Raw genomic sequence first — 23,131 nt, forward strand, 5'->3', positions numbered from 1 at the left:
CTGTCAGCGATGCAATTGCTACAGATAATGCCATAGATGGACACCAGATATTGCATGAATACAGGATGAGTATACTGTCACACTAGCATGATGGGATCCATGCACTTTAATTCCCCTCATGCCTCTCTACATGCTTTATGCACCTATTCATAAGGCTCTCACAAAGTCATTGAATGGCAAGTATATATTATTGAGGAATTATTCCACGATTTCAAGTGTTGTTAAAGATGACACCAATGAAAGTTTGGACTGTTCTGAAGACAAATGTCACAATAATTCAGGTGAAAAAAATCATTTGTAAAAATACCTCTGTTTGGATTTTTTTCCATTTTCATTACATAACACGCATTGTCATTTTTTTGATCATCTGAACGTATTTGTATAGATAACGCGTGCGTTATCGATGGGAAAATACAGTCCTCGTGTGTATATTTTATTGACTTGTCTACATCATTTTGTGTCTCTCTCACAATGTGTTACTCTTTTGTCTGAAGGTATTTCTGAATTACTCACAGACTTACTTTTTGAGAATATCAGGGATACATTTTATTTCCATTATTTTTTCACTATTGAATGTGATTCTTTACGCTTTTGGGCTCTAATTCATCATTCGTAGTCATTGTAAGTCATCAGCTACTAGTAGGGCACAACATTAGAGGTGAAAAATGTTCCATTGTGTTAAGTGCAGTCTAGAATATATATTTAATGTGAACATATACTATGTCATATATTTATATTATGATCTCGTATTAACAGTTTTACAGATTAGGGTTTATATAATAATGTCAGATACTTGCAGCATTAGGTACTTAAAACACATGAGAGTAAACACATAATTGGGCAAAGGATGTTTCAAGAAGTGAACAACTAATACTTTAACTACACATCACTTTAAATGGACGCTCCTGTAATGCAGATACAGTTAAGTGTCCGGACAAATGACATGAATAAATCATTGAGGCACTGTTCATGATGAGAGCAATTCCAGGTTTAGTTACTCATGAAGAACAATGTTTAACTGTATCATGATAAAATATCGAGAGCCTCCTTTTTGTAATTTAGTATAGAAAAGGGGGTATTTCACAAATAATAAAGAGGAATCGATGAAAATATTTTCACATATACATTACCAGTACTTTTTTTCACCTTTAACTTCTGTGATCGGAGAAGTCTATAAGTCAACAACTGCATCACTTCTTGGGAGTTTTTAAAATTCACATTAAACCATGGATAAAATCGTAATTTCCAAAAAAATATTCAGTGGTTTGATGCATTTCACCATATGATAGTACTTTCCCACAAATGTCTCCTGGTACGATGCATTTCACACATTACAATACCATCAGGCACAGTGAATGAACATGGAGTATGGGTGAGTATTATTCATATACGTGTATATATTCACACATCAGGGTAGGGGGGCCAGTTCCTTTCCCTGTGCCGGTTATGTTTTGCCAGGAAGATCTGGTACCCGAAAAATCACGTAGCTTGGGTGGAGCTGCAGTTGCCCAGAGAGGCTTGCCCAGGAATCGAACCTGAGCCCTCTGGTCATTAGTCCAACTCTCTACCCCTGGACTACTGCAACCTACATACATACATATATATATGAAACATTGTGTATACATACATAACATTGGATATCTTCAAACAGAAATAGTTCGAGTTCCATCCAACTCAACTGTGACACACTGCAATGGGCACATTTTTCCTCATCCCGCCCCATTACTCACTCCACAGATTTGAATCCGAGAAATAACCAATGACCCCACCCCCCTGCAATTGCCTCATCATCCCACCACCCCTCATTCACCAACACTCCATTCCCCACATTTTACCGCCCCCTGATTCCATGCAGTCTTCCCATCGTCCACCCCTCCCTCTGAATCACGACAATTTTTCCTGCTTGGCCACTGGTTCCCATGAAATAACCAATACCATTTTTCAACCACTCCCACCCATCAAACTGTCTATGCATACCCAATTTTTATCATATTACAAATGTATACCTGATGATGCCATATCCAGTGAAACGCATGGTACCATACCAAAAAATTATGTGGAAAATTACACTCTTTTATTTGATGGATACTTAAATATTTCAACATTTTGAACATATTCAACGATATACCTTGTACAAACACTATGGTCGAGGGAATTACTAAAAGCCAGTCTCAATAAATGAGAAAATACTTGAATACTCTACTGATAAGTAGTCCCATGCTTCATAACTAAGATAAAAACCAAACCTCCATCCAGGAAAGGATTTGTTCTCTCAAATCTTATTTTAACAAATCCTTTCCTGGTCCCACCTCTGGCTTTCCCAGTAAATCAAGAGTCATCCAACAATTATGAAAATCATATTTGTATTATCACTATGTGGTCAGTAAATAGGTACTCCTAAAATTCCATACAATAGTTACTTAGCTACAGGGAGTTAGTACATCACAATGAAAATAGCACAAGTTTGTCGTCAACGTTTTGTTAAAAATATTCCTGAATTTTGGGAAGTTTGGCTGGGAGACACATACTAGCGCATTCCATATTACAGAGATGACAATAAATGTAATTAAATTTGTTGCTAATTAATTAGGCAAGAAGAGCTTTGAGGATCCAGTATCACCCATTGGTAAGGATCCAATGGCAAATACAATAAGGGGGCTTAGTGGTATTTCAGCTCCTCAAATCAGAAATATGTCCATTTTATACGACAGTAAGGCAGTAATGTCAACACAAAAATGATAAACATCCACACATTTGCATTTACTGGTGTATTACTCTTCAGTAGATGTAGTATTAGTCCTTGTAAGGATTGAACTGTTAACGCAATATTTATCACTTCTTAGGCACACGATTTCTTCAATTTCAGTATGTTTTAATGGCAAAAACTATCTCACAAAGAGGTATGCAACAGAAATGCCAAAAGGAAATAGGAATGAAATTAGTGCGCCTCTTAAGATTGAGTTTAATTCTCTTTCAGCCCAGGTGCTCGTTAATCCAATGGCAATACTAGTCAATCCCAAGAGGAAAGTTATCACTCCAAAGAATTTATGCATTCTCCTCAGTCTATAGGGCTTTATGACCTGAGTCAATTTTGCTTTATATAAGTTGACTATACCACCAAGTGTAGAACAGGCGACACATGCACAAGAGGCAACTCCGATAGTCCCATGCCATGTAGTAAAATGATTCTTTCCATTAGACACCTTGACTACGTAGATACAAATAAAACCTAACGCTACGGCCAGGCATGTAGCTACTTGTATAATGAAATGCAAATTTATCTTTCTTTCCCTAGGTAACGACTGGAAGTAGGTAACTGGACTGTGAAAAATTTGCATTCCTTCGGCCATCAAAACAACAAACTGAAATAAAGAAAAATCCATTGCATTTAATGACACCTATAACATGACACCATTTACCACTGTCTTATTAATAATGCCGTATTGACTTTTGAACACTTGCATACTCAAGTAATGCTAATTATCACTCAAATTCCGCACTATGGATGTAAATTATTCATGAATAGCCGAAACAAATGCATCCTTTTATAAACATAAGAATAATGGGGTGGAGTACGGCTACTTACGGCTATTGTCATCAGAAATGGGTGAAGAGCGAATAATGATGCATTGTATATTAGAATATAAACCGCGACAACGGAATAGAGGATGGAAAAAATGCGGGGTAAGAGTTGCCACGTCTCCATCTCGAACATATTAGACTACAATCTACGCACACAACATCAGAGGTTATCTGAAAGCCATGCACTCTGATGGCATTGACGAATTTCGATATTGCTCAGGATAAGGGGAACATGTACTTCTTTTGGTAAAAATATTGCTATCAGATATCTTATTCTGGTAAATAAAAAAAACTATTTTTTTCCTTAGGGAATTATACTTTCCGTGAAACTACCTTCCACGGTTGGCGATTTATGAGCATTTCCCTGAGTTATAGCCGCTAACTCCCGGGCTTCCATAAATCAAAACGTATCAACAAAGACATGAGGTTGACATTCTTTGGTATTACATTGAACCGCCCAGATGACGCCAATCACTTGAGGGTCATGTCAAGCGAGCGCGGTGTTTGTAGCGGTAGTGGATGTAACTAAGGTCCAAACGCAGAATCACCTCTCCTAAACCATTTCCCCTCCTCACTCCCGTAACTCATAAAATGCCGCACATTTGAAATGAAATAGGGATTCCTTTGAATGGAAACATATGAACGCACGCAAAATATTTCATTAAAGTCTATTGTGACACTACCGTATACCATAGATAAAAATGGTGACAAAAGCAATCAAACTGCCCCAAAAATGAAAAAAGAAGAGCCCTCTAAATTCTGTTTAGTTTGGAATTCCTAACGCCTAATGTTGAAATCAATTAACTTACCAATGTTTTACCGCTGAAATGGCTAGTGCAACTTTCTTCATTGACCCATATCTTGCTATCAAAACATGGTATATTGCACTCAAGTAGTGCACTCATCAAAAGGTCTCAAATGCATTACTTCCATTTTCTTCCTCAACTCCATTCCATTCAACTTCCATTAATATACATTTAAACTCCTCACTCTCAGCAAGAAATTACATTAAATCCAATTGGTACCAGGCTATCAAAACATATGTGTCTGCTTTATGACATGAAATTCATTCATTCTCTTAGATTTTTAAATACATTTAAAAAGTAGCTGGAGGATTGCCTTAAAATGTCCTAAATGATCATGTATTACACCTTGCGATGCACCATGTAAACCTCTCTTCAAAAGACTTGGTTTATTACCAGTCCCTTGCATATATATATTTAATGCCTCCTTGTCTGCAAAGGGTAATATTTCTCAGTATAAGTCCAGCCATAGTCACCATACAAGGACCTGTAGTGACCTTCACCAGCTATTTGTCAGAACACACAACACTGCTCATGGGCCCAAAGCAATGGCCCATGGTGGTTATTCAATAAACTTACCCATGAAATCAAATATGAAAGTTCCCATTTTCAAGAAAAAGCTGATCAGCAAATTAAGAAATGATATGCTTTATTCATATATTTCATATATATATATATATATATATATATATATATATATATATATATATATATATATATATATATATATATAGTATATATATATATATATATATAAACACACACACACATATATATATATATATATATATATAAATATATAAACACACACACACACACACACATATATATATATATATATGTGTGTGTGTACTACAGTAATAATATATATATAAGATACCGCCCACCGAGAAGAAGTCCAGGCCTTAAAGAATATGTCGGTTTAGGTTTATATAGGTTTGTTCGGTACAAGGTGTAAGGGGGGATAGAGTGTACTGGTGCCCCAACTGCAATGCAGGCCTATATTTAAAGGATTTTTTCAAATTATATCATACAAAACTGAAATTTTTGAACGGAGGTTCGAAACTTAAAGGTGAATGAAGCGCTGAAAATATGAAATATTACATACAAAAAGTTTTTACTAAATATAATAAGCAATTTAACACAAAGTTAATTGTTTTTTAAATTTTAGAATAAATATTTGAGAAGGATGTATTATTCTCTGCAATGCTGCAGACATAGAGATTTTAAAAAATAAATACCTCGAGTAGGGACCAAGCATTTAAATTCCTATATCGGCTTGAAGGGTTAAGGATGAATGCCTGTAGACTCCAAGTTTATCAGGTGAGATTCAATATATGCTTGCATATTTGTGTTTAGTAGAGGGGCAGTATCCTCGTTAGCCCAACATGCATTAAGTTTCACAGCAGCACCACATGTGAAATGAAATTAAATGCACTGCATTATTTAAATCTACATTTATTTGAAATTTTTTAAGGAAGTACTTTCAATGAAATATATAAACTCTATTTCTTACTACTGGCTGAAAACAACCCTGTTATCGAAATTTGCACCAAAACCAACCATTTTCTTTGGCTGATGTGGGGAAAAATACTTAATAGTAAGTAATTTCTAGTGAAAAGGCTGGCGCTTATATGTAACAGTTATACTCATCATTCCATGGCACATAAGATGCAGACTGATTTTAGAGCACATTTTGGAGCAGCAAGTACATCTAATGACCCTGGAATTATGGTAATTGTAGTAAGGCATTAAGGAGAGCATTATAGTCAGAACGTTGGAATATAAATCCAACAGCATCACTGGATACATTTCATTTTGGAAAAAATACTCTCTAGCCAAGTTATCTGTGACCCATATTATCTGAATATATAGTTTCTTTGCCATTCATATTAGCGATGCTGCACCACATTTTAACAATGCTTTGCACCACAACAGTACAGAGCATTGTTCTATATGTGGTAAGGTGGCCATAAAAACCCATTGACAATAAGCTAAAAGTGTTTTTCAATATACTTCTGTGGTGAGTCTCCAGACCTATTCCCCAGGATGATGAAGGCCAATTTTTTTTTTAAGCTTATGGATGTACTCAGGGAAATGTATGTGACCTACTTTCTGGAACATACCACTGCTCACTATGCTCTGACTTACATGCTAGCTAGTCCTTCATCTTGAAAGGATCTGATCTCCTTTAGTGCCTCAAGTTCATAATCCCCTGAAGCATTAAGGATCTCACATAGGTGAAGAGAAGGTGTGGTTCTCGATGAAAAAGGTTTAATTCGTTAGAAGGAACTATAATGTCCACATATTCCTCCCAGTTCAGCCCTAGTTCATAATGGAAAGTGTCTCACTATCGTTTACTTCTTCACCATCCATGGACTCCTGGAGTCTTACTTCCAAAGACTAGAACTCCATGCACCCAAAAGAAGATGTTGCAAAATGCAAGCAAAGCAAATGATATAAAATATTTATTAATATCAATTTATGCCAAAGTAAATAAATGTAAATTTGGTGCCACTGAAAGTATATTTTTTCTGGTCATTGACGATAATATGGAGGAAAGACGCATGGCTGAACACCTTGAGGAAGTACTTTAATCCTTCTTCATCTTTTCTGGGACAACTTGATATTTCATTACGTTAGCGGAGAAAATCTCTAATGAAGTGAAAATATATCTAATATAAATATTTTCCTGCCAATAATGAACAGAAGGTAGTTATGAATGAAACCACTAGAATAACTTATGCTTGATGGGAAAAATAAAATGGATGGATTGTACTAAGTCAATTAGAAAACAATATTTTCTAAGAGAATGAATATATGGTACTACTTAATTGAAAGCACAATCAAAGACAGGACAAATATTTGATCAAATGAGGTCATTGTGAACAGATTGAGGGAGGAGACTGAATTAGGAGGATGTTGATCTAAATTGATCTTTCTTCACATTCTACATTAGAAATAATCTTTAGACTAGTAGACAACCCAAAAACACACTAAAATGATCGTTACCGATGTACGTTAGCATCTTTTGTCATTAATAAGCGAATTACATTGAAAAGAATGCAAAAAACTGACATAAATAGGGGACAACACAGGTCCTCAGCATTACCTAAAGTTTCATTCCAAATACTGATGGCCTTTTTCTCAGGCATCACCCGAATTGAGGATACGGGGAAACGCATGTCATATGACAGTTTGTTTCACTTCGTAAAATGTAAATCATCCAATATCAATCAGTTCCTTTCTATGCACTCGATTCATTAAAAAATTTCGATATACGAAGCACCAAAGGGTGTGCAGAGAAAGTAAATACTTTCACCAAACTATTTTATATGTTTTCGAAGCAAAAATGACAGTATTCTTAAAATATGTTTCATTAATACTATGCTTAGTCAAAGACTTTGATTTGAAGATTATTTGTGCCTTCAAAATTTCAACTCGGCTGCCTATTGGTCGAATCACCTAACAGTGCCCCGCTTTGATTGGTCAATATAAAAAAAAGTTGATGTATATTTTATTTACCATAATTACAATCATGCAATCACTTAGTTTAATTTAATCATTTAAAATTTTTTAAATATTCAATAGAATATATTTGTCGATAATTAGAATTTTAAAAATAGTTTAGTTTACTACCGTTGCAATCGCTACATTCTAAAAGCGGGTATGGCAGTTCACTCTGTCCCGAGTCAAGTGCCAACCCTGACCAACGCTACTCAAAGGGAGATAAGTAAACTACATTTAAATTCGAGGCGTTTGGCAACACCTAGCGGGTTGTACTCAAACTTCATTATTTATAATCTTTGCGTCTTCGTATGGGAGTAGTTCATCGCATATTCTGAAGGAAGCTGGCGCTATTATTTAGAGAAGTTCAATCCAATTGCTGCCGTAATGATAACAATCGGGTCCTGAAGTATATTATGGTAAAATTAAAATATTGTGGTTCATTAAATATGGCGGGAATAATTACGTGTAGAAATTATTACACGCGTTGATCCTTAGTGGCTAAATGACGTGTGCTTACATCAAATGGCATTTTTGTAGAATGTCGTAAAATTTTTCCGGAAATGCGTTATTTATTTTTGGTTAACGTTTTTCCATTGTTAAAATGGTCGTTTTGTTTACCACCCCGGTAATGCTTACTGTCTGTTTGAGAAGTGATTTGGGTCGATGGAAGATTTTATCCATTTATCGGCCGTGCATATGTATTTTATGGAAGAATAGATTTTTAATTTGATAGATTGTTGCGACCTTTGTTATGACCTACATAGATTAAGTTATATTTCAGTAAACTATTTTGTACACTGGCGGACGATGCCGGAGTGAACCGATTGTTTACATTAAAACAATATGGGCCATTTCCCTAAGGTTCTGTGTAAATTTGCTGTGGTAAACGTCAAAAGTATATGTACCTTCCCATTGTAATTAATCAGTTAAACTACACCATGTTATTCCTAGGTTCCGTTTCGTCAATTTCGTCAGGTGTCAGTTAACATTATGCTTTGCGGGGATTTCAAACTGAAGTAATAATTGAAAGCATTTTCACCTGGTAACCTAATTGATGTAATCATAAGTTGTAGACATCAGTCGATATTTAGTTAGCGAGTGAAATTTTGAATGCAACTAAGTAATATTCCTATTTTTCAGAAAATGGTGCCTAACAAGGGAAAGCAGACATTGAGGAAGGCAAACGGAAAGCCTAAGGAGCAATCGAAAAACAGTCTTACCAAGCAGACTCCTGTTATGAAAAAAGAGGGGGCAGAACCAGTTGAAATTAAGGAAAACACGCTCACTTTTCCACTTCTTAAAACCGTAGATAATGGCCGGCTTATGCCTCGATATACATCAAGTAAGTTATGTACTTAGCAGTGCAGTGTTCAAGCGTTTCACTAACGTTTATCATTGGCATACCTGGCAAATTATGTATATTTTCAATTTAAATGAAACATCAGACAATACTTTAGAAAGGCTACTGTCAAACTTCTGTATTAAAACCCCTTTACGTGGGGATTATGTTCAGCTGGACAGCAGTACAGCACAAGTGTATCAAATGTTTATTCGATATGTATGCCACCTTGAATATTGAGATTTTATGTACTGTGTACCCACTTCATCCAAATGCCCTACTAATATTCAAGCATGGGTTTAAGTAAACTTGTAGATACGGTTGATATACATGATACCTCCTTTTAGAGCCAAATTGAATGCAATTATACATGCAATATTATAGGTTATTCCACAGTATCAATATTGATAAAAAAAAGTCATTCCCACCCCAGATTTTCATCTCTTGTACACCGTATTGTTTTTATGGTGTTCATGGCATGTACAAAATTTTACCAGCTCTGAGCAATTTGTTGTGGACACCTTTGCGACAATTCATTAAGCTTTCGTACTTAACCCATCCCCACTAATGTTTTCCATTTTGTGTTACCCATTTCCAAATGCCAGGGGATGTATGGTGATGTTGTCAATTCACCAGGATGCATTTGTTGGACCTTAAGTCAATAGGATTAGTGTTATACAATGAATTGTCACCGGCATATAAAAAACTTAGTAATATACTGAAATTTGAAAATGCTGTAAGGAAACGGTTTTGTTAATTCCACTTAATGTTTCAGTATTACAGCCTGGGTTTCAATATATGTATTGAAAGTCGTAAGATTAAAACATTAAGTGGAATGAATAAAGCTGTAGTTTTCTCTCTGTTATAGCTTTGTTCCATTAAGTCAAGTCTGAAACTACAATTTTTATGCTGTACAGATGTTTGTTGCTAAGAAAAATTACTGCATATTTATTTATATATAATAGTGCATTTAATTATGTATCATATAGTAATATATAATTATAAAAATCGGTTATCTTCTAGTCAAGGTAGGTTTTGGATGGACCCAAGCGATATTGTGACAATGTGGGAAGTGCCGAAGACTCATACTAGTTAAATGATTAAAGGTTGCCCCATTCTTGGCTGTGTTCGCCCGAGTTTCTACAATCTCATTGCCATCTGATGTCTTTCTGTTGTCGTTACTCATTTCCCATAATTATCATTTTCATTAATTACGTTTTCATTCCGTACCTACCCCTTTTCCTGTGTAATCACTGCACTTTCCGATTCCCATTGTATTAGCTTTGGTGGGTTCACATTGACCTCTAAGTCCACGTACTTTGATGGGAAATCTATTTGTCGGGTTTGGGCAATTTAGAGGAGTTTGCTCATTGAATAGAGAGATTGTGAGGAGCTTTGTTTGCGATGTGGACGATCCATTCGATTTCTTTCGGGACAGTGAGTTTCGGCAGTGATCCAAATTCCTGAAGGAAGTTGTGATGGGGCGAATGCTGCAATTTTTCAAACTCAACTGTTGAGAGGAATTCAGAATGAGGACCTGCATTGATACCACCAGTCATAGAGCTACTGATAGATTTGAGATATTTTGCTACCAGCTGTCATCAAGTGAGTATTTCCATTCTGTTAATTGTAATAATATCAGAAAATTTGCCTCATCATATTGTCTGTCTTGCTTGAGAATATTCTAATTTCACAATTTTCAATCCCATGCTACACACTAAAATCTATTAGGATGTGTCCAATATATATTTCTTTGTATGGTATAGTATACATAGTCTCACCGCACTTGACATTGGTGACAATGTTATCGAACCTTAACCTAATCTATTGCCTCTTGATAGTCGTTGAATAATTGCAGGATAAATGTTTTTACTTATCTTTTAAAGTACCTAACAATATTTGTTGTCCAGATTTTTTGAAAAAATTAACATTTATTACATGTACTTGAGCAACAGAAAAAATATTCACTCTATTCCTTTTGTACCATAGCAGTACATGATTTTAAGGCTACATTCATGTTTCTAATAACATTGAGTAACACCCAATGACTCCAAATAACACACTATCAAGTGGTTACTTGGAGAAGGCAATAGGTCATGCATTATGTTTTCCAATGCAAACTTTTTCTTTAGCATAGTTGATGCTCAGAATTAAAACGTGAACATATTTAAACTCGACAGTTTTAAAATTTGTGCATTTAAAACATTTCTCTGACATTGTTTATGTATGAAATATACAGTGGAACCTCATGCAACAAGCATAATTAATTTTTGGAACTTCCACATAAAGCGAAACACCCATAAAGTGAAACAATTTTTTCCTTATAAATTAATGTAAAATACGTTAATGCAATCCAGGCCAAAAAAGAATGTATAAGAAAAATTCGATGAAGTGTATATACAGGGTATGGCTGTTAAATGCGAACTAATAAAACTTTTGTTTAAAAGCAGATGTATTTTTAAAAATTACAAATAAAAATTAAAATCCTTGTGCATACAAGTAGTGGTATCTGTCAAGAATAATATTACTCAATGTAACCCCCTTCAGCTGCAATGACCACCGTCTTGTCCTGAATTGAAGGTGCACACTAAACAGCGCTGTCCATATTCGCAAATGCTGCTACAATAATGGTGCGTAGACATGCAACATTAGGGTGCCTCGTCTTATTGGTAACTCTGCCAACTACGCTACAAACATAATAGTCGTGGGGGTTCAAGTCCGGGCTATTCGGGGGCCAAAACTCCTTTGGCCAGAGCATGTCATTGTTATCTGAGAGCCAGTTTTGGACTAAATGACTCGTATGAGCTGGTGCACCATCCTGTTGAAAGATATATTGTCTCCCCGAGGCCAAAGATACCATCCATAGTTTCACGACATTCTTCAAAATTTGCAAAATTTCTCTGAAATCAGCACCTGAGTATTTCCTCGAATGTGGTTTCCTTGCTGGGTTAGGCAAACCCTCCTCAGATTTCTCGGAAGCATCATATTTAGCCACACTATCGTAAACAGTTGATCTGGGGTACCTGAGGAATCAAACTATTTTACTGGGCGAATACTCAGCACCAACACTTTCAATAATATCCGCTCTTTGATTTTACTCCGCACTCGTGCGGAACATCTTTGCCATTTTGTGGTCATGACTGTTTACTAGATGCCTATAGCTTTCAAGAACGTCAATCGCATCCTCCATGGGAACTGCAAGGGATCAAGATGGTGCGGGGGCTAACGTACTGGCTTCCCACCCTGAGGGCGTGGGTTCAAATCCCAGCGGTGTTGAATATTTTTCAGAGGTATCTCGATCCCTACTTGAGGTGCCTTGTGGAGGGCACTTTGAGTGAGTATGCCGTCTGTCGGATGGGACATTAAACTGCGGACCCCTTGGCACCTTTCTTCAAGAGTAGGCTAATGCCGATGCCGGGTATCCCTCCACCCTTCATCCTTTCCCGTCCATCCCCTATGGCACAAATGACCTTAGCTGTCGGTCGCCTCCCCTAAAAACTACTACTACATGGGAACTGCAGTATGGGCGGAAATTGAAATTTGTCCGGAGACAACCACCACACCCAGTACATTGTTTATGATCATAGACCATATATGTCTTTTCTTCTATTGTTGAATGAACCGACCTGATGGTCACTGACGAATTATGACAATGGTTTGTACACATGGAACAATGCAGCAGTTTCCCATGACCTCCCCACCTTATTTTGCCTGCCCTTCTAGACTTAATACTACCTGAAGACCCATAAGAGTTCCTGAATGGTAAACAAGGAGGGTTTTTTTTTAATTAATCTTTGTGTTGGAGTAAAATAGCAGCGTGAGACAGCCCTTCATTAGCTGTGGCCAGGCAATGCATTCTCCGCCATAGTTACATGAGAATAGAAAAGTTAAACTCTCCGCTTGCATTTGCACAAAGTAGCATTGTGAGATGGCCTTTCATTGACTTGTGGCTGGGCAATGCATTCTCTTCTACCGCTACGTGTATAAATATAGATTCATCTTTGTATCTTCTTCCAGAAGAGACCCATCTTGTTCCAATTAAATGGCAGCAGGTATCCCTGAAAATCTAGAAGCTTCTTGAAGTCACCAATGGTCTCTGTTGCATTCGATTACTGTTCTCCTCCTAAACTCTTCAATCCACTCATTTTTTCTGAAATCCTTCTTCGACCGCTAATAATCCTGGCATCTTCTTAATGAGGTTGCTGAAAATTACTTTTGCCTTCTCACAAATGAAATTCTTGTGAATAGCATGGCCTTGCAATTTCATTTATCCATAGGAGTCCTTAAAGGTTGTTGAGAGTATATAAATGTTGCATAGGTACTCTTGTCCCTCCTTTTGAAGCATATATTTACTTAAATTTGCCCTTGCACCTGAGGACAGTGCGAAATGCTGATGTAGACAGACCGTACGTATGTACATGCTAGATCAGACACACTCACACCTTACTCTCTCTCTTCAATGAATTTACTTGCCATTTCTACTGTTACGTTTATTCACTTATGGCTGTATTCTTTCAGCTTTGTCTTTGGAATATTTTCCAAACTATGTACAAAATATTATAATATAATGCAATAAGAAATCACAAATAATATGTTTGAACACAAGTTTGGAAAAATTTGAAATTCCCAGAAACTGCTGAAGATGTTGCAGCAGTAACTTTTAATGGAGTCATCCAATAATATGCATTATCGGAACCCAGATCCCTCGATGTAAGGTGAATGATTTGAAATTGTTGCATTAAAATGTGTGATGACTAAAAACCCTAAGATGCTAGCGGAATGAATGCTTGCCACAAGCAGAAGGAGCAGGCACTCAATTATTCCAGGGAATTCTCCTCTCCCCATCACTTATGTGAAAAGTCAGTCATTAAGTGCGTCCTTTTCGGGAAAATGTAGAATGTTTTCGCTTTTTAAAGGACTCCAGAAAAGGTGTAAAATGCAGGTAAATGCGAACAGTGGAATAAGGAGGATTTTCACTTTTATATGCTTTATCATTGTCTCTAGCCTCATCATAATCACCACAAATAACATCAATTGGAATGACTTCATTTCAGTCAACATAAAATCTACCTTTAAAAAGCAGTTATATAATGTAGAATCCTAAATTTACATCAGGGCTGATTATATGTAGTGTAAAGAATCCAGTACCAGTTGATACACCAACCTCTAGTGGCTGAAGCTTCTCACTTCCATCTGCATTTGTGATTAATAAGACAGTAAGCCTTTGTTTGCCAAGCACCCTTCTATAACATTGTTCGACTCTGAAGCACAGTGTTTTTGCTGGCTGTACATTAAAAAATAAACCTGTCTCATTTGCATTTAAAACATCTTTTGGGCTATTTCCCAAACAGGAAGTTTATTCAAATCTGACACCATCCATGGAGTGGTAGTCCTGACGTCAACGTTTCTGCTTTGATCAAACACAACCTTGTGCACAAGATTGTGCCCATTTTCAAGCCTATAAAGCCAACAATGGACTGAAAATCTTCAATCCCCGATATCATGGGAATTAGCAATACTGCTTCTCATATGATGACACCGTTCACTGTGATATTCAATGATTTATCAATTAAAAACCGCTCTTTCAGTAATTCTTCATACTTGGAATTCTTTACATATTTTTATCTTTTTTTAGAAATGTCCACCCTGGTTTGCATTTTTCAGAATCAAATCAATTGTTCACTATTTTATTTTGTATTGGGCCGGCAATGATAGATATTTTGCCAGAACAATATAGATTTGATCATGAGAATCAACTTGCTCAAGATTTTTTATTTGCTCTCAATTGAAAATGTTATTTTTCACCTTGCTTCTTATTGTCTAAGGGGATTTTGTCAACAATTTGCATTCCTCAGAAATTAAGGAAAACTTGACACATGAGAGTCTGAGTTACTTCTCCATTTCGCTGTTGCTAACAGTTGTCGAACTTTTAAATTGTTTGAAGAAAGTATAATTATTTTTGATTCAGTGTAGTTTTGATGCGATGGAACTAGTTTCAGTACTTTTTATTATTCAGGAGACCATCACTGTTTAATGTTTTACATCATGACAATACAAATGAACCAAATGATGCAAGTCAATAGTTATCGTGTTTTTCATGTTTCATCATGTTAAGGTAACAGTCATTTTCATCCCTCATATTTTCAACTTACATGTGATATGAATAGTTTCCCTGTGATATAATTACAATTCATAAATTGCATAGTTAACACCTAGTCAGGCAATATTCATTTCATTGCATGACTCTTTTCCTGGCAAACTGTGATTATGAGTTCAAGCAGTTCTCATTTTGTCACTAGTGCCACCATATTCACATTACTAAGGAAAATCATTCACAATGCTGCTCTCTCCCGTGATTTCAGCTGAATATGATTAAAAAACGTTTCTTTTACAAAGACTGATGCAAATAAGTTACTGTTTTAGGAAGTGAAATTTTTTATTCCGGCACGTTGTAATGCAAATAGTGGGAACCTGAAAATGAAATCACGTAGATACAGGGTTCTAGCGCCGAGGCATTGCAAATGATCCCAGTCGCCAGTTCTTGCATTGTTCTCGCTTCAATGTGTTGGCATCAGAAGTCATTTTGATTCCTCATAATTTCAACTTATATGAGAAATGAATTGTCTTCCATATGTGTCCCGATGTGTAAATTATGTTGTTAACTCCTAGGGTGTTATTCTGTGATTCGTAAGTTGCCCTTGCCATTCTTCAAACAGCATCTGAAAATGGCATTGGTAGTTATGTCATAAAAGCCACCAGCATTGGTGATGACTGATCCATGACTGATGCCACAGTGGAATTAGGGATAAGTTAATGCCTTATGCATGATGATTCAAGGTGATAGAAGGTTGACAAAAGAAAGCATATTCTTTCGCCATTGTTTGCAATGATAGTTCCCTGCAATCGAAAAACAGCAGGTTTGGATTGTTAATGTTCACTGAATAACTATGTAGTTCTGTTTGCGTATTCATGGGTTGGCAAATTTGTCTTATAACTTATCCTTATGTGGTATTTCATGATCAGTATTTTTATATCGTGAATAGCTTGTGGTAGGTAATACAGTCTGATATGAAATTGTGAAACGAGAAATCTTTGGTAATATTTTGTAAAGTATTGTTATCATTGGCAATTCATATCCAATTGCCTCTGCAAACGTCACTCGTGGTACAAGGAATTACAGAAATCATTACAGGAAACTGCGGGAGATGCCGCGACAGTAACTTTTTGACGGGAGTCATGCGCTAATATATTACAAAGCAACAATTGCAGAGTGTAAAAATCATTGGCCTTGACTGGGATCCCGGTCAAGGCGAATGATTTTTACACTCTGCAATTGTTTTGTTACAGAAATTATATTTAAATTCAGAATTGCATCAAAAAGTAAAAGCAACTGAAGTCAAACGTGAAGTATAGTGATTTTCTTTCCAATTGAAATTCCACAGCCTTCTAATGTTGTGTTGTTATTCATTGAATGAGTTTTTAAACCGTAAGCAATTGTAGTGTATTGTGTTTTTATTACTCTAATGTATGTGTTCTTTTTTAAGCATGTACATAGTGTTGAAATGCAGCTGTATTTTGTACTTTACTGTGTGGCTGATGACTCTTTTACCTGCATGATGCATATGATCAGTGGACAAAAAAAATATTATTAATATTATGGCTTTGAAAGTTAATGACTAGCTCCCTGCTACAGAAATTCTGTCCCAAAACTTGCTGGCAGCTATTTTCAGCCATAAATTTTAGTTTGCGCAATATCTATATTTTAAAAATTATCAAACGATATTGGAATTTGAAATGTATTCCGCAAAAATTTGAAATGGGTATGATATCAAGCTATATTTCAGTTAACATTGTAAACAAAGTTTGTTTAATTAAGATTTGTCTAATAATAATCTTATGTAGTGATAATGTTGCAAGTTGGCATGTGTGATGAAATTTCTTTATTAGGCGTGTTTTTGAGTTAAAAAGTTGAATTCAAGGTGTGCTTCAAATTGCTGATGGGGGTATATTGTTATACAGTGTGAGGATAGTTAATATTTATGATAATCCACCGGTAGAGTTTTGGATGGACTGCCTTGGTAACAGTAGAATGATATATTTATTTGCCTCTTTTACCAAAACAACCTCACATTTGACACAACAATAAGCACCTCTTCAATGATGCATACCTCATTCATTTCATCCAAAATCCCAATTCTTTTCATTTCCTTACTTTGTTTTCTTCACAGTCTTCAATATTTGTAGAGGACTCAAGAACAACGGACAAAATCTTGGTCACATAATGCAAATTTTTTTGATTGATCCCATTGCCCACACTTAAGAATTAACAGAACTCATAATTTAACAACCTGTTGCAAGCGGATAAAAATAGTCACATCAACTCCGTGAATTTAAAAAAAAAAATTTATGTTCACAGTGCGTATATGACAATTTTGACAAATTACTGCCACAAATAATGCATTTGACGATGATATTTCAGTGGCATCATTATTTCATGGGCTCTACAGCCTGACACTCAATTGGCATCCAGAAATGACATCTGCAACATTTACGGAATAGCTTCTGATGCCATAATGGCATCCTCGAACAAGTAGTAATGGGCACCGTCATGAGGGAGTACCCCCCTAGTCATGCAGACTGAGCGAATGATTTTAAGTTCCAATGTCCATCACTGTAGCCCTCGTACCAGTGCACACTGTCATTTTTAAATTATTCCCTAAAAATGTTCACATCCCTGCTCTCTATCATCATTTGTAAGTGTGTATGCAAAAAACAGAATGAATCAAGTTTTTAAGTTAAGACTCATGTGTATGAGTAACTGTTTTAGAATGTGAAATTGTTGTACTCTGGCACATGGTGATGCAAATATTGGGAAAACTGCAAATGAAATTGTGTAAATATAGGGTTTACCATGTTTGAATAATAGGAAATCATATGGGATGGGGTCAAAATGTTGTAAATTGTAGGGACATTTAAATTCCGATGAGGCAAATATGGGGTTTCACTGTAAATTGCTATACATTAGCAACTAATTTAACATTGCCATAGCAAAGTTGATGATTTCTTGAACATTTTTATTGTGTTTGTTCTTTCTGTTTCCTTGTCTTATTGTTACATCCTTTCTATATGTGAAACTAAACTTGTGATATTATAACTGTACAAATTTTTTCATGTTGTAAAGATTAATTATTTTATTATCTATGCAGGTTGTGTCTGTTATCGTCAGAGGACTCGCTTATGTTTGCCAGCCATTTGCAAAAATTCATCATGATGTCCACTGCTGAAATTGATGGAGCTGTTCATGGCATAGCAGATTTCCTTAGCGTTAAGGAGCAATTGATGGTACCTACGCCGTGTGGTTTATAAGTTCCCTGACTAAGGCAATGAAAATCAAAAATAGAAAGCATATGATTTTTGACTCTCTATGTAGGGGTCGCGATAGTTTAGGGGTATCGCTTTGGACTACTGACCATAGGGCCCAGGTTCGATTCCCGAGCAAGCCTCTCTGGGCACCCTCAGCTCCACCCATGCTCTATGATTTTTCGGGTTACAGATCTTCGTGGGAAACCACAACCGGCACAGGGAAAGGAACTGGCCCCCCTCCCCTGATGTGTGAATTTCACACATCACCGGGATTAGTACTGGGTGAACTCTACCATGACCTACCAAACCAACCTTCGAGTTGATTACTGTGTAAATGGTACTCAAATTAGGATCCATGTGACCCAGTGCATTGCCCAGTTTAAGTTATCAATCTCTTCGTGGCTTAAGAGAAGTCAGAATCGTCTTGAGTTGGCTGTTAATAACCTTCTGGATCTCCTTAGCCGAGCTGATTCTTCAACTCTCCCGGTGAATATTTGCTTTTGGGATGAGGGTATATGGTCAATAGGTGACAAATTTTGCGTTTAAGTAAGATTGTGCAAAATTGATACTTGCTTTTTGGTGAGGAACTGGTGGTTAATTGCTGCCAAGATGTGTGGTGTCATGCCTTAGGAAAGTATGATGAGAGTTTAGGGAGGGAATTGTCTGGGTGAACTTGTTTGATGTGAGCTGGCAAGCATTTCAACTCTTCCTAGTATCATTCCTTACTTACTGTTCTGTCTGGAGGTGCGAATTCCTTGTGAATGGCACCACTCACTATAATAACAAACACTATAAACATCAACTCCCCATGATTTTTGGGCACAGTTGTTTTTGTCTTGAGGAGGATACACCAACTCATTTGGATCTCTGTTTTGTGTCAGGATCTTAGGCAAAACAGTTTGTTGTTCACTGTTTGTTTAACAAGTTGTTGTTTTCTTCACTCATGATCTGCAAATCCACTGTTTTGGGGATGTTGGGCATTTCTTATATCATCTGGGATGTCACTTTCAGATCCTCTCTAATCAATACAGCACGCCCTGTAACGCTTTCATTTGTCTGAGTTATTATCAGTCGGCCACTGAGTTTGTCTTCCTTCTCTTCCTCCAAGCCCTCGCAAAGGTATCATGCCACTCAAAAACATTGCCCAAATCAATGTCTTATATGTTACTCAAGTGACCCTCCATACACTTAATGACATACATCTGAATACAGTCATCTGAATCAGTCCAAATTTCTTTTGTTGCTGAAATATCAGCTTTGCAGCAAAGTGCTGGTCCTCCTCAGCCATCTCCTGAGTCTGACACACAGCACCAGGTTATGTTAGACTCAATATTCACCACTGTGACTAGACCGTGCGACTCGACTCAAGTTTTAGAATGGGTTCAAACCGTGTGGTTCAGCAGTCATCTGCTGGTTGGGTGTCATTGGGAAGGTTGCGGGAACTTATGGTCCGTACTGTGAATGTGCTAATGAAAAATTAGTTATGTTTTCTGAAATAGAAAAGGCTACTTCTTGATAAGTGTATGGATTCGTCTTTGGAATATTGGTTTCGCTTCAAATTTGGCATGATACGATGGCGGTTCAATAAGTACCTGTGTTAGAAATGAAGAAACCATTTTTTCAAAAACATTTTTTTTATTTTTCAACATAGTCGTCCCCTATTAGAAACATGCACTTCTCCCAACGTTCCGACCATTTTTTTAACCCCTCCATAAAATAGGATTTGTCTAACTCTCCAAAATATGCCTCTGTCTCGGCGATAACTTCCTCGTTTGAGCTAAATTTTTTACCTGCGAGCCATTTCTTCATGTTAGGGAATAGTGAAAAGTCGCAGGGAGCCAGATCGGGTGAATACGGGGGTTGTGGGAATTCTTAACGTAGTTCATGCAGTTAGGCGGCGACAACTCCAGATCAGCCTGTTTTCCACGTGAGCAATCGCGGCACCCATCAGGCCGACAATTTTTTCATCGCTAACTTATCATGTAAAATATTAATTGCCATTCTGGTCGACACACCCACGGCCTCTGCTACTTCGCGCACTTTCGTTCGTCGGTCAGCGAGAATCATGGCAATGACTTTTTCAATGATTTCCTCGGAAACCACGTCTGCCAGGCATTCTGGTCACTCCTCATCAAAAACAGATGTTCGCCCACGTTTAAATTTGCTGAACCAGTATCTAACTGTGGTCATAGATGGCGAAGTATTCCCATAAACAGCATCCAATTTTGCTTGCTGTGGAATGAACATATTGCTAACATATTTTATCAATGCATTCTTCATTATAAAAATCATAACATTAATGATGTGCATTTTGTGTTAGATTTCTGAAGTCATCTGTTTTCATGAACACTTGGCTTTCTGTTTACTTCAGTTACTCTCAATATTTTACCAGGATCTCCTAGAACTTCGTGGTGGATGCTGCACTGATTTGATTATTATCTCACCAAGTATGTACGGTGTCATAAAAATGGATTTTAAAAATAAAATAATTTTTATGCACTCATTCTGTTTAAAATATCGGATTCAGGTTCAAATCCTGATAAAGGCGAATAATTTTTACACTCTGAAATTGTTGCATTGAATTGGGCCTTTTAGTAATTGTGTTTGGCAACACTAGACCTTTGGCATTTAATGTGATGATATTGAATGACACAAGGAAAACGTTTGTATAGTCCTCCAGTCCCTACTGTATTATATTGTTGGGGTTCACATCCTCATTATTTCACAAATTTTTCTTATTTCATTTATGTGGAAATTTCAGTGTGAAAATCATTTGCTTTTGAGTGAGCACCAGTTTCGGTGTAAAGAGAATGGTTGTTGGGCACTGAAATGGATGCATTTCAGTTCACATCAGTGGATGGCATGGTTAAAGGAACTGTCTTTGGCAATCATGCACAAGTCTTGGCTTTAATTTTGGTATTGTCTCATGTAATTTATGTACAGTAATGTAATTTTTAGTTCTGTGTATCCTATGTTTGTACACAAAAATAAATTGAGCAAAATAAAATATTATTATTAATAATTTAAAACTACGATTATTATTCTCATCTAGCATAGTCCATGCATATAAATGTTTTGTACAAGAACTATGTTTAGTGTGATTATGCATATTGTTATAAATTATGTGCATGGGATTGTGAATAAATTTTATCAACTGTCTGGTATTCAGTATTGATTTCACTCGACTGAATAAAATTCCGTTAATTAGCACATACAATGCATTTGACCGTAAATTGTTAGCACCACAACACTGGTGCTCTTGGTAGGATGCAAATGTCGAGTTGTATTTTTGAAAATTAGTTTCAAAGAAAGTGCTTCATAGTGACATTTAACCAGGTGCTATTGTAAGGGATTTTATTACGTATTATCCTAAAATTTCATTATTGTTTCTCATAAAGTCTAGGCCTAATTTTTTTTAGTTTAATGAAATTATAAATCAGAATGGTCATCTGAACTCAATCCATTGATAAAAGTGACTTCGTAGGAAGTGCACAATCCTGTATGTGGCTTCATGGAAACCACCTGCACATCAAGTTCAGGATGGCCAAAAGGTGGATTTTCCCTTGCTGTACTCTGAAACTTATGAAGTCTGGCTTCAGCAAGTTTCTACTTAACTACTGCTCATTGTACTTGCTGTGTAACTACATAACTCTTCATAAAAGATCCCTTCAACATCCTTTGTTGAATTTCAAAATTTTCATAATCGACAACCTTGCCTTTGGCACTCTTTAGCAACTCTTGATGCTTTGTCCAAACATTTAATAATGCCAAAGAAAGGAGGAAGTGGCTATTAAACTTTCCACAAGTTATAAAATATCAAATACTCCACTTTTCTAGCTGAAATTCATTACAAAATGAAAGGTGATAGCAATGGAGATGCAAAGTATTGAATGGGAAGGGCACATCTCAACCTTCATATCCATAAAATGACTAGTGCTCTACCAAATATAGATAAACATGTAGTTTTTGTGAGAACACTCGTCGAAACTTAATGCATGTGAAAACATAACATATTTTAGGCTAATAATGTCAACAGTTTTTTAAAACTGTGATGTATGCTTTTCTCTCAATTGCCAGAAAACTTTCCTATGTATGAGGGTGGCATCTTCTGCTGAGGCTGCAAGGGAAGGACAATTTGGAATGACTGAGGACGTGGTCCCAGGAGTGGGCGTGAGATGAAGCAAAAATTGGAATGGGAAGGGATAGGCATAGGTTCAGATGATGATGGGCAAGTTTCTTAAGGTTTCTTGTATCACTGTGTTCAAGCAGAGAACTTAGCATTTCCACTTGGGGATTCCTTCTTGACACTTCAATGGTAGCCTTCCTCCATCCTGTGGTGCAACTTCTCTCAGTCCTCCCTATCGTAATGTCCCCCTTCATCTTTTCATAGCGTCGATTTTAATATCCATGGCAATATTAATTAATTGTACCACTAGAAATCAATAATGTTCACTGTATTGCCATATATATATATATGTATATATATATATATATGTATATATATATGTATATATATATGTACATATATGTGTAT

General features: G+C 36.4%; 1 protein-coding gene across 3 annotated transcripts in view; it reads left to right on the top strand.

The window, feature by feature from the left end:
• The first annotated feature begins 8,182 nt into the window (after positions 1-8,182).
• Ada3 (transcriptional adaptor 3) overlaps positions 8,183-23,131 on the top strand; it is a 29,542-nt gene continuing 14,593 nt past the window's right edge. Inside the window, exons 1-3 of one of the 3 annotated variants that reach the window (XM_071584007.1) lie at positions 8,547-8,756; positions 8,847-8,937; positions 9,036-9,237. In XM_071584007.1, coding sequence (XP_071440108.1) covers positions 9,039-9,237 — 199 coding nt within the window. In that variant the 5' untranslated portion in view covers positions 8,547-8,756; positions 8,847-8,937; positions 9,036-9,038. Of the gene's footprint in view, positions 8,312-8,546; positions 8,757-8,846; positions 8,938-9,035; positions 9,238-23,131 lie in introns of those variants that run through there. The other 2 variants (XM_071584005.1, XM_071584006.1) reach the window with 2 other exon arrangements.

This window comes from Hetaerina americana, unplaced genomic scaffold (genome assembly GCF_022747635.1).
Source record: "Hetaerina americana unplaced genomic scaffold, ioHetAmer1.1.p SCAF_16, whole genome shotgun sequence".
Lineage (NCBI taxonomy): Eukaryota > Metazoa > Arthropoda > Insecta > Odonata > Calopterygidae > Hetaerina > Hetaerina americana.